General features: G+C 49.4%; 1 protein-coding gene and 1 pseudogene across 5 annotated transcripts in view; both read left to right on the top strand.

Moving 5' to 3' along the window:
- The first annotated feature begins 3224 nt into the window (after positions 1-3224).
- The window catches only part of PLEKHM1 (pleckstrin homology and RUN domain containing M1), a 52823-nt gene continuing 44199 nt past the window's right edge, over positions 3225-11848 (top strand). For 3 of the 5 annotated variants that reach the window (XM_039476971.2, XM_074388779.1, XM_039476970.2), the window contains exons 1-2: positions 3225-3312; positions 8343-8431. In XM_039476971.2, the coding sequence (XP_039332905.2) occupies positions 8384-8431 (48 nt within the window). In that variant the 5' untranslated portion in view covers positions 3225-3312; positions 8343-8383. The other 2 variants (XM_074388778.1, XM_074388777.1) reach the window with 2 other exon arrangements.
- LOC120367018 (U7 small nuclear RNA) lies at positions 11025-11074 on the top strand (annotated as a pseudogene).

Here is an 11848-nt window from a genome sequence, read left to right as displayed (position 1 = left end):
GCGCTGGCCTCCAACTATGCCTTCTCAGTCTGTCTTCAGCCCCCCGCTTCCATTCTGGCCCTCTCCCCTTACCCTTTCCTTCTTTTTTTTTTTTTTTTTTTTTTAAGACTGGGTCTTGCTCTGTCTCCCAAGCTGGAGTGCAAAGGCGCAATCTCGGCTCGCTGCAACTTCCACCTCCTGGGTTCAAGCAATTCTCCTGCTTCAGCCTCCCGAGTAGCTGGGATTACAGGTGCCTGTCACTACACCTGGCTAATTTTTGTATTTTTGGTAGAGGTGGGGTTTTATCATGTTAGGCTGGTCTCGAACTCCTGACCTCAGGTGATCCACCCACCTTGGCCTCCCAAAGTGCTGGGATTACAGGCGTGAGTTACTGCGCCTGGCCACCCTTTCCTTTTTCACTTCCTTCTTTTTCTTTCTTTCTGTCTCTTTTTTTTTGAGACAGGATCTCACTCTGTTACCCAGGCTGGAATGTAGTGGCATGATCTTGGCTCACTGCAACCTCTGCCTCCCTGGTTCAAGCAATTCTCATACCTCAGCCTCCCAAGTAGCTGGGACTGCAGGCACATGCCACCATGCTTGGCTAATTTTTGTATTTTTAGTAGAGATGTGGTTTTACCACGCTGATCAGGCTGGTATCAAACTTCTGACATCAAGTGATCCTCCCGTCTTGGCCTCCCAAAGTGCTGGGATTAGAGGCGTAAGCCACCATGCCCAGCCTCCCTTTTCACTTCCTACCTTCCTCCCCACCTCTGGGTGCACCCTCCTCTGAACTCAACCTGCATTCCTATCTGCTGGCCACTTACCAGCCAGTCCCTTGATCTGCAATGCGCTTTACTCACCTAGAAAGTTCACATCAAAAGTCGCCTCTTTCGGGATATCTCTCAAGTTCTCTCTGGTCCCTTGGCCCTTTGCAGGTGCCCTTTTCCTTGTGCAAGTCACATGATAATGTGAGGGTTTTTTTTCCCCTAACTGGAGCCTGCCTGGTGGACTCACGGTCCGTTTGTAGAAACATGCATTTCCCTCTCCTCCACTCCCCCTCCTTCATGATCCATGCTTTATGCAGCCTCTCCAAGGCATGCAGAACAAGCTAAGAAGAGGTGGACAAGCCTGCAGACCTTTCTTTCTTTCTTTCTTTTTTTTTTTTTTGAGACGGAACTTTGCTCTGTTGCTCAAGCTAGAGTGCAGTGGTATAATCTCAGCTCACTGCCACCTCTGCCTCCCAGATTGAAGCAATTCTCAGCCTCAGCCTCCCGAGAAGCTGGGATTACAGGCACATGCCACCATGTCCGGCTAATTTTTCATATTTTTAGTAGAGATGGGGGTTTCACCATCTTGGCCAGGCTGATCTTGAACTCCTAACCTTGCGATCCGCCAACCTCGGCTTCCCAAAGTGCTGGGATTACAGGCGTGAGTCACCGTGCCTAGCTGCCTGCAGAACTTTCAAAGAAGGTGGGGTGGCTTGGGAAGTAAGAGAAGACCAGGAGATCAAGGGGCTACTAAAAAGCAGGCAAGAGATTACCGAGGGGTCCCCACAGCTCTAGCACACAGCAGCTGCACAACAATGCGCTGGAATTACTGAGGGACATTATGTGCTTGATGGGGGACGGGAAATGCTTGTGCCAAGCTGCCAAGGATCATGCTGTACCAGTTGTGACCAGATATACTTTCCTTTTGCCAAGGTAAAAGGACTTCCCTACTAAATCCCTTACTTTCCACTTAGTTTAAAACGAGTTTAACACCAAGAGTATAGTTTGTCTCTATGTCCTTATTTCTAGTCTTTCTGCTCAGCCATGAGCTGTAATAAACACACTCACACCCATCTGGCCTAAAATTGAGAAGGGGAGGTTCTCACTCCTGGAGAGAGAATTACTGAAAGGGTGGTCCTCATACAGTCTGCGGTCATATCCCCAAGGGCTGGTTTTAGATTTGAAAGCAGGCAGTGGGACTCTGACCTTTGCAGAGATAGGAGGGACACCCTCCTACCCAGAGAGGCCAAAAGAGCACAGGACGGCCAGGCCGAGGGCAGTGAAGCTTGCGTCCAAGAACCGGCCCATTGCCCAGCCACCCCCGCGCCTATTTAGGACTAGCATGCAGCCGAACTTCTCCTCACCCACACTCAGGCCGCAGGCTCCCAACTGACCAAAGCCGGCAAGTGTAAGTGTCCAGAGCATGGGTCCCTGACAACACCCCCTGCCCTGCTCTTCACTAGCTGTGGCCACTACTTAATGACATTTTGTTCCGAGTTCATCTGAAAGAAATGTCACTTCTAGGATAGAAAGAAGACAGACAGGCCAGGCGTGGTGGTCCATGCTAAAATCCCAGCACTCTGCGAGGCCAAGGCAGGAGCATTGCCTGAGGCCAGGAGTTGGAGACCAGGCTAGGTAACACTGTGAGAAACACTGCGAGACCCCTATACACACACACACACACACACACACACACATTAACTGGGTGTGGTGGTGCATGCCTGTAGTCCCAGCTACTTGAGGCTGAGGTGGGAGAACCCTTTAGCCTGTGAGGTCGAGGGTGTGGTGAGCCGTGATGGTGTCACTGCACTCCAGTCTGGGCGACAGAGACCCTGTCTCAAAAACAAAAACAGAAAGGAAGAGAGAAATTCTCTACATGGCTAGAAGAGAATAACCGGGCCCCTAAGCTTCGCGCCACGCTTGGCTAAAGGGCGAGTTAAACACAGGAGAGTGCCGAAGGGGACCTCAAGGCGTTCCCTTGGGATAAGGTGTGCCTAAAACAGCTCTGTTTTTCCTGACAGCGCGCGGCGGAGGCTCCGCCCCAAGGGCTGCACTGCTGCCCTCAGGCAGGCAAAGCCAGGGCTGGCGTTATTAGTCCCGCTCACAAGTGGGAACTCTACAACTGAGGGAGGCGAAGTGACAGCCCCAATATTGCACAGATGGTGCTGGGGCCAAGCGAGGTCAGGAACCCAGAAGCCAGGATCTAGTCCGACGCAGACCTGCGGGAGGCGAGCGGTACGTAGGCATTCTGCCTGGCACCGGTGCCTTCCCCTCTCTGCGCCCGACCGGCCGAGCCTCCCAGACCAAGAATCTGCTCCGGGGTTCGGCTCCCAGGGACTTCCGGGAGCAGCTGGCCCCGCCCCAGGGCTCCTTCGGGCCCCGTGATTGGCAACACGGGCCGGGGGCGGGGCTTGGGCGGGTCCGGAGCGCCGAGCGAGCGTGATGGCGTCAGGAGCCGCGGGTGCCGCTTCCTGTTGTCAGTGGCCGACAGGCCGCATTCTCTGCTCGGAGGCTGAGGGGCTGTGGCAACCGGGAGCGCCCCCCGCCTCGCTCCCTTTTCCGTTTGGTGAGTTAGAGGGTCAAGAGGCGAGAAGGGCGGCGGAGGGGCGGCGGGGCCGAGGCGCGAACGGGCGGGTGGGCCTCCCGCTCCCCCCGCGATCCCCAGCCGTGGTTGCCCTGAGACTGCCCGGCTTCAGAGCCCTCAGCCCTGCCCAGCCCGCGCCCTCCCGGCTCCCACCCAGCCTTCCCCCCGCACCGCCGCTGCGCGCCCGCCCGCCCCGTCTGTTCCACCCCAGGCCCGCGCCCGCATCCCCTCGCCAGCGGTCTTGCGCAAATGCAGCCTCACTCGTGACCCCACTTTACCCCAGTTCCAACCCCGATCTCGGCCACGTCCTTTCGCTTCGCCCTGACACACCTCGTCCTCTCTCCCGACCCCTCTGGTAACCCCAACGCTCCGCGCTCATCTCCCTGAGACCCAGTATTCGGGTTTCCCCTTTTCTGGCTCAGCTTTCTTATCTCAGTCACCCTCATCACCTGTCCAGCTCCCCAAGGTCTGCTGATCCCAAACACTCTACCTCTGCCCCCTGTCATCTAAGGCCCTCCCCCAGAGTAGGTGCTCTGTTGAGCTCACCGCTTTCTTCTGGATAACTCCGATCTCAGCCTGATTCCAAGTCTTAACTGTGTCTTCTCGTCTTAGTCTCCTAGCCCACTGTATACTTCCTTTCCGACTCCTGCGGTCTTGAGGACACCCATCCCTAAGTCTTTGCTAAACTGTCCTGAACTCTTGCTACCTCCTTTCCTACCACCCTCACCCAATCTTGTTAAAAAATGGCATCTCCATGTCCTTTCACCCTCCCTGACCCCACCGCAGCTCTTCACCCCAACTCTGCGTCCATTCCTTTCCTCGACCCAGCTCCCATTCAGTCTGAGAACCTGGTACAGAGTCTCCTGCCAACTCCACCAACTGCCCCTCAACAGCCAAATGTAGGTGCTCACTCAGACGGGCCGTTAGAGACTGAGCAGCGTGACTGGTGGGCCTAGGGCCTCAGGTGGTAAATGAGGTTGGAGGAGCAGTGGGCTCTCCCCAAATTGTGGATTGGGCCGGAGGGTTTTCCTGGTGTCTGGTCTCCTGTACCTGTCCGCAGCGACTGTGTTTCTGGCATTCATATTAAATGACTTGTGCTGGCTGCTGGAATGGTAGGTATCATTCAAATACCTGGAAGGTGAGAGATGGCCGCTCACTCAGTTCACTTGGCACAGGATGATGGAAGCTATCACTTCCTTCTGGCTGCTGTTTTGGCCCTGGAGAGCCTCTGGGAGGTTTCTAAAGGGTCCTAAAGAACATTGTCTCTGCTGTGGTCACAGATCATTGTCCGTATTCCTTTTTCTGGCACTTGTAAGGGCCTCTCCCTGCCAGAGCTGATGGCAGATCAATCCTGATGCTGAATTCAGGGGACACGATGGGTGCCAGAGGCAGTGTTACCTGTTGTGAAGAGTATAGGTGAGTAGGTCCTGGGGAGGCTGAGGCCTAGGTTGGTACAGAGGCTCTTGAATCGCTTTCTTTTCTTCCAAGTGCTGGGTCATTGACTTTTGGCCATTTGGATTTCATGAACACAGGGAACCACATTATCTCAGAGTAGCTGAGGCAGAAGGACATTCCAGAGGCACCCAAGTCCCATGCTCAGCATTTATAGTTTCCTGAGGGCTTTTGGGGACACATTTTCTCTGAATCCTGAGGACCCAGCATCAGATGGGTGGGCCATTTGACTACAGTTTTAAAGGGTCCTAAAGAACATTATAGTCTTACGCCTTTGAAAACTAAATGCTGTTTACCTTCAATGCCCTTCCATTCATATGCAGGATATTTAAGTTGTTTTCAGCCTTATTGGCAGCTTGGCTTAATGGAAGGAGGTCCACAGTGGCCCCAGCACTTAAGAGTTACATACCCCAACTTCCCAGTGTGTGAAATGGAGATACTTGCCCTGTGCCTTGTTTTTATTTTATTAATCGGATCATTCAACAGCTTATTTTTTGAGCACCAGTGTGTGCCAAGCACTTTTCTAGGTACAATGGTGACTGGGTCAGGCAACTTTCCTGTTTTCATTCGTTCAGAGTTTGGTCCTTGTTAGAATCCTCTGGGATATGGGACAAGAATATAGGGAAGATAGGTGTTACTGGATGGAAGGAAGGAGGGAGGAAAGAAAGATTCCCAGTGTTCACTGACTCCAGTTCTGCCCTCATCCACTAGCCCTGAGTCTGCGAATCACAAGCTACAAGTTTCTCACCCTTCATCTGGTATTTAATTGCTTCAAAGCTCCAACCCCCCACCACCCCTCCTGTCACAGAAATCCAGCTTTCCTCAGGTGGACAGAGGTGCTGTTTCCTCAGTCAGCACTCACATGCCTGAAGGATCAGCTGCCTTTCTGAATCAGCAGATAACTTTGTCATTCTTTTCCAATTGAAAAAACATGACTCATCAATTGGTATGGCAGCTGGATGGCTTAAAGCCAGGCTGTGGCTCTGAAGAGCCAGGTACACAATTCAGGCAGTGGTGAGAAGGCCGTGGGGAGTGGCTGAGAAGTCCCTCAAGAGAAGAGGCTGCTGTTCACTGATAGTGGGGTGTTTTGAGAGTGCTGAAGCCAGGTTATCTTTCTTCTTTTAAAGTAAGTCTCATCTAAGTCATTCTCTTTTTTTCTTCCTTGGTATCTGTAGGAAGTGAAATTGGACATACAGAGAAGGCCAGGCAGTGTAATGAAGGAAACCAACCGGAACTGTTCCTTCCTGCGTTGGAACATTTAAGAAAGTATAGCTCTGAGACTTTGGGAGCATTGGTAGGACCTGGGTTCGGCTGGTTGGGGCTATAAATCTGATCGGCAGAACTGTTTCTTGTTGGTTTTAGACCTTCTGTGATAAAATGGAGCTTCCAAGTACCTCTGAAGAGGAACTAATAGTTAGGCTATAATTCTCTGAGGCCGTTTGGTCCAGGGAAAGATGCAAGAGTTGGGATGAAGAAACCAGAGAGTCTGTCCCTTACCTCAGGCCCATTGCTACTGAACCTCAGTTTTGCCCGTGACCCATGACATAGTCCTGGGAGGTCCCGAGAACAGGTGCCCAGGGTGTTTGGGTTACAGCTTGCTTTTATCCAAGGTACTGGCAGAAGTTACAGGCAAAGACATAAATTAGTACATGTCAGCTATACATTGGTAGGGGCAGGGTAAGGTGAGTTAAAAGATTTCCTGATTGGCAATTGGTTGAAAGAGTTAAACTTTGCCTAAAAGAGTTGAAGGCAGCAGAGAGAAATGTTTGGGGTTAAGATACGGTGGGTTGTGGAAGCCAAGGTGTAGATGAAGCCTTCAGGTAACAGGCTCCAGAGAGAATAGATACTACATGTATTTTATCAGACCCTAAAAGGTGTGAGACTCTTACTTAAATCTCTCCAGATCAGTAAAAGGCCTAGAAAGGGAAGGGAATCTCTGCAGGATATAAATTTTCCCCACAGGAGATGGCTTTGCAGGGCCATTCCAAAATATGTCAAATAAACATATTTGGGGGTAAAATACTTTGATTTCCTTGAGGGCCAGTTATCTCTCATGTGATGTTAGACCAGAGTCAGGCTGGAGTTGGTATCTTCATTGCTTAGAGTCTGTCCTGTGAATCTCAGGATTCTGTTTTAATGTTAATGCTGGCCAGTTGTGTCTAAGCTCTAGCAGGGAGAGGCTACCCTGAGGCATGGCCCAGGCCCCACGTCCTGTCATGGCCTGAACTAAGTTTTTAAGCTTTTTCAAAATCCCTTTGGCCAAGAGGGAATCCATTCAGGCAGTTGGAGGGTGTAGAATTTTATATTTGGTTTATGGCACTCACTCAGGAATTGGGGTTTTTCTAGGGCTGGGTTGGCTTCCTCCTGGGGTCCGGTGGTGGAGTCAGGCCGCTTATCAGCCCTGAGACCTCAGGAACTTCCTTGACCTGGGTCAGCTGTCTTTCTGTATCTGTCAGGTGGAGATAATAAAAGAGCATTTCTAGGGTATTTGGGAGGGATATCAGTTAGGCAATATTAGTAAAGAGAGCCTTGGTTTTGTTAACTTCTTTGTGCCATTATTTTTTGAGAGCCCAGACAGCCATCCCTTTCCTGGTGTTCCCCTGATGCTCAGCTGGGCTTCGCTAGAGATTTGTTTCAATGTGAATGTGCCTGCCTAGCCTAGGTCTGCCCAAGTTGCTGGGATGAGGCCACCAGCCAGCAGCCCCCTCAGGCTCAGGCCAAAGTCCTAACCCCACCCCACCCAGTCCCAGGGGGAAGCCTGCAGCCCTGAGGGATTGAACCACTCACTGACTTCAACTCTTCCTGCATACTCATTTGGACATGGCATTCTTGGTCTGTAGATTTAGGTGGTCACATCCGCTGGGATGACCAGGTACAGGTACGTATCAGGCCCTGTGACAGGCGTTTTACACATTCTCCATCTAAGAGGTCTGCGCATGCCTACCTGGTTAGTGGCAGATTGCGACGAGACCTCGTGGTTGTCACGATTAGACGTGCCCCTGTATGCCGCTCAAGCCAGACTCTTGAAGCCCAGAGGAGAAGAAGTGCAGCAAGGGAGCCCTTCCTTTTCAAAGCCATTCCAGTTGTACTTTTTACTGCTGAGCTGGCAGACATTGGACTGGGACAAGAGTGAGGGGTGGGGGCAGGGTGTTGCAGGACCCAGCCCCTGAATGTGACTTGTAAGCCCCTGCTTCCTGGTCCCAGGGGTTCCTTCCACCTTCAGCTGCATCCTCCCCCTTGAACCGACAGCTCTATATTGGCATCAGCCTGTCATTCCCTGCTTACAGGTTTCGATCCTACAGGGCCCTGGCTTTCCGGGCAGCATTTGATGTGAATTGCCTTTACCACCCACTCACTTCTTGGGGTGGACCCACCCCTGGCACCCAGGACTCCTTGCCTCCCAACAACTGAGCCCTCTGGGCTCTCCTTCCTTCAAATCACTCTCAGTTTTTACTTTTGTGTTAGGTGAGAGGGGCTGACCTCCTACTGCTTGCTGGGAATGGACTCTGCCTGGTGGGGAGCTGGCCGCCCATTCATCTGGCTGCCATCTGTCTCTTCAGGTGTTATGTGATTCTCCGAGGGAGCAGCTGTGTGAGTGGAGATGCTCTCAGTGGTGGAGAATGGACTGGACCCCCGGGCTGCCATTCCGGTAGGTGGGCGAGAGAGGATCCAGGGTGGGGAAGGGCTGCAAGGGACGGTCATTTCTTTGGCTTGGCTCACTTCAAAATGAATGGGCACTGCCCTGCAAGAGAGGCCAGGTAGAGGAAAAAGTTACAACACAAGTAGGCTCTGAGGAGACCCTGTCCTTTCTAGATCACCTTATTAGTGGTAAGATGGGAATTTACAAAAAGCAGTGGGAATTTAAGATCAGTTACCTGACGACCAAGGATTTCCATTCAGCCCTGTGCCCTTAGGCCATGATTTGGTCACAGTCTGGCCAGTTCGTTGAATTGGTGGGAAACAGATATTCCCAGGCACTAGTTTGTTGTTTCAGTAATGGGGGTAAGCTGGTTAACTTACATGTATCTGAACATTTACCATTTTCAAGGATTTTCTAAATGTAATTATTTGTGATCAGTTCACCAGAGCCCCCTAGGACTGTCTCTTGGAGAGCCCTTTGCACCCTCCTGGGATGTCTCAGGCACTCTGTGGATGGAGCTGTTGGTTCCCTTGGAGAGGCAGAAAGTCAGGTAGCTTTGGGGCTGGTCCCTTAGCAGCATCCTGAGGTCACTTTCTCGGAGAAGCTAGGATTTCCCTTTCGTCCTCACTGTTGCTTCCCAGCTCAGAGTACTCTCTGCTTGAAAGGAACTGTAGCCCCCAGAGCTGTGCCTTTCCCTTCTTGGCCGCAGGAGAGTCCAGCTCCACCTGTCTCCCAGCTGGCTTTCATGCAGAGGCTCTTCCCTCCCCTCTGCACCCCCACTGTACCACCCCAGTACCAGCTGAATCCCGCCCCAGGACCCTCCAGAGCTGGGACAGAGCCCTGGCCAACTCAGCCTTTTAACAGCAGCTGCATAAACTGACTCCGTGAGGGTATGCGTTTCTTGAGGGTATGCCGTATTTCTCTCTGTATACCCTAACCCCACACCTAGGAGGCACAGTTGAACGAAATGTGTTATGTACTTTTTTTTAGATAATATACTAATAACATCTTGCATTGAAAAGAACATTTAATGTTAGACTTTTTCAAGATTAAAAACTTTTGAGCTTCAAAGGATACTATTAAGAAAATGAAAAGACAACCCACAAAATGGGAGATAACATTTGCAAATCAAATATCTGATAAGGGTCTAGTATCCAGAACATATAAAGAACACTTATAACTCAATAAAAAGACAAATCCTCCAGTTATAAAATGGGTAAAGGATTTGAATAGGCACAGAAGATATACACATGACCAGTAAAGACGCTCATTATCATTACACATCAGGGAAATGCACATCAAAGCCACAGTGAGCCACTACTTCACACCCACTAGGATGGCTGTGAGAAAAAGTCAGTAACCTGTGCTGGCAACGATGTGGAGAGACTGGGACTCATGTTGCTGGTGGGAAGTAAAACAGTGTAGCCACTTTGGTTAACAGTTTGGCAGTTTCTCGGTAAGTTAAACATAGGGTTACATATACAATTCCACTCCTAGGTGTATGCCCAAGAGAACTGGAAATATAAATCCACCCAAAACCTTGTACATGGATGTTCATAGCAGCATTGTTAATAATAGCAAAAGAGTAGAAACAACCCAGATGTCTGTTAACCAATGAATGAATGATAAAATGTGGTATATCTATGCAGTGGAGTATTATCTGGCAATAAAAAGGGATGAAGTACTGACACATGCTTGAAAATATTATACTTTTTGTATTTTTAGTAGAGACGGGTTTCACCATATTGGCCAGGCTGGTCTCGAACTCCTGACCTCAGGTGATCCACCCACCTTGGCCTCCCAAAGTGCTGGGATTACAGGTATGAGCCACTGTGCCCAGCTGTAAAATCTTCTAAAATTAGATAGTAGTGATGGTTGCATAATTGTGTGAATGTACTAGAAACAATTGAACTATGTACTTTAAATGGGTGCATTTTATGGTATATGAATTATATCTCATTAAAGCTGTTACTTTTTTAAAATTTAACTTTTCAAAGATTATTATTAATATTTGTTGTTTTGTCTGAAATCAAAATAAAAAATTAAAATATATATCCATAATCCTATCACCCAACAATTCAAACCAGTTTTTCTTCAATCCCTTCCAGTCCTTTTCCAAACACTTATGTGATTTTCACATACTTATAATTATGCTCAATTTTTACTCTGTATTTCCAGAAGACTTTATATACATTTTGTGGTATATTCATTTAACAAACATTTATCAAGTATTTCTATGTGCCAGGCACAGTGCCAAATGTTGGCACAAGGATGAATAAAACACTGGTCTCAGTACCACACTCAGCTCTTTTATATACATATTTATGTATTTTTTTCTTTTTTCTTTTTTTTTTTTTTTTGAGACAGAGTCTCTGCTCTGCCACCCAGGCTGCAGTGCAGTGGCATGATCTCAGTTCACTACAACCTCTGCCTCCTGGGTTCAAGCGATTCTCCTGCCTCAGCCTCCTAAGTAGCTGAGATTACAGCTGCTCACCATCACACCCAGCTAGTTTTTTTCATTTTTAGTAGAGACAGGTTTCATCATGTTTGCCAGACTGATCCCAACGTGTTGGGATTATAGGCATGAGCCACCGCGCCCGGCCTCTTTTATAATTTATCTAGTAGGTTTTCTGGTTTTCAAGGGAAACCACTTCCCTAAAAAAAAAAGGTAGTCCTGCCCTCAGGAGCAATCTTTGTACTGCTATAGATCAGAAAGTATTATTTCTACTTTAATAGATGAGGAAATTGAGGCTCAGAGAGGTTAAGTGAAATGTCTGAGGAGGCCCATCTAGTTACTGATGGCTAGGACTGAGCCTAGTCCTATGGCTTCCAGGCCTAGGATCTTTCTCTTTTTTTTCTCCCTTTTCTTTCTTCCTTTCTCTCTCTCTTTTTTTTTTTTTTGGCTCACTGCAACCTCCGCCTCCTGGATTCAAACATTTCTCCTACCTCAGCCTCCCTGGTAGCTGGGATGACAGGCTCCAACTACCATGCTCTGCCAATTTTTTTGTGTTTTTCAGTAGAGATGGGGTTTCATTATGTTAACCAGGCTGGTCTTGAACTGCTGACCTTGTGATCCACCTGCCTCAGCCTCCCAAAGTGCTGGTATTGCAGGTGTGAGCCACCACGCTCGGCCTTTTTGGCCTTTTCTTTCTTTTTTTGAGACAAAGTCTTGCTATGTTGCCCAGACTGGAATACAGTGGTGTGATCACAGCTCACTGCAGCCTTGAACTCCTGGGCTTAAGCAGTTCTGCCTCAAAGTGTTGGGATTATGGGCGTGAGCCACCACACCCAACCTAGGATCTTTCTTAATGTAAACCAAGCTCCTGATCTCCTCATGTTTTTATTGCTGTGGGTGTGGGGTGGGGGGATTGTTTTTGTGTTTCTCTTAGCTTGTGGATTCTCTACAGAAACTTGTTTAGGTAAACA

Source organism: Saimiri boliviensis, chromosome 17 (assembly GCF_048565385.1).
Source record: "Saimiri boliviensis isolate mSaiBol1 chromosome 17, mSaiBol1.pri, whole genome shotgun sequence".
NCBI lineage: Eukaryota > Metazoa > Chordata > Mammalia > Primates > Cebidae > Saimiri > Saimiri boliviensis.
The sequence above is the reverse complement of the archived record's forward strand: the minus strand, read 5'-3'. Positions and strand labels throughout refer to the sequence as shown.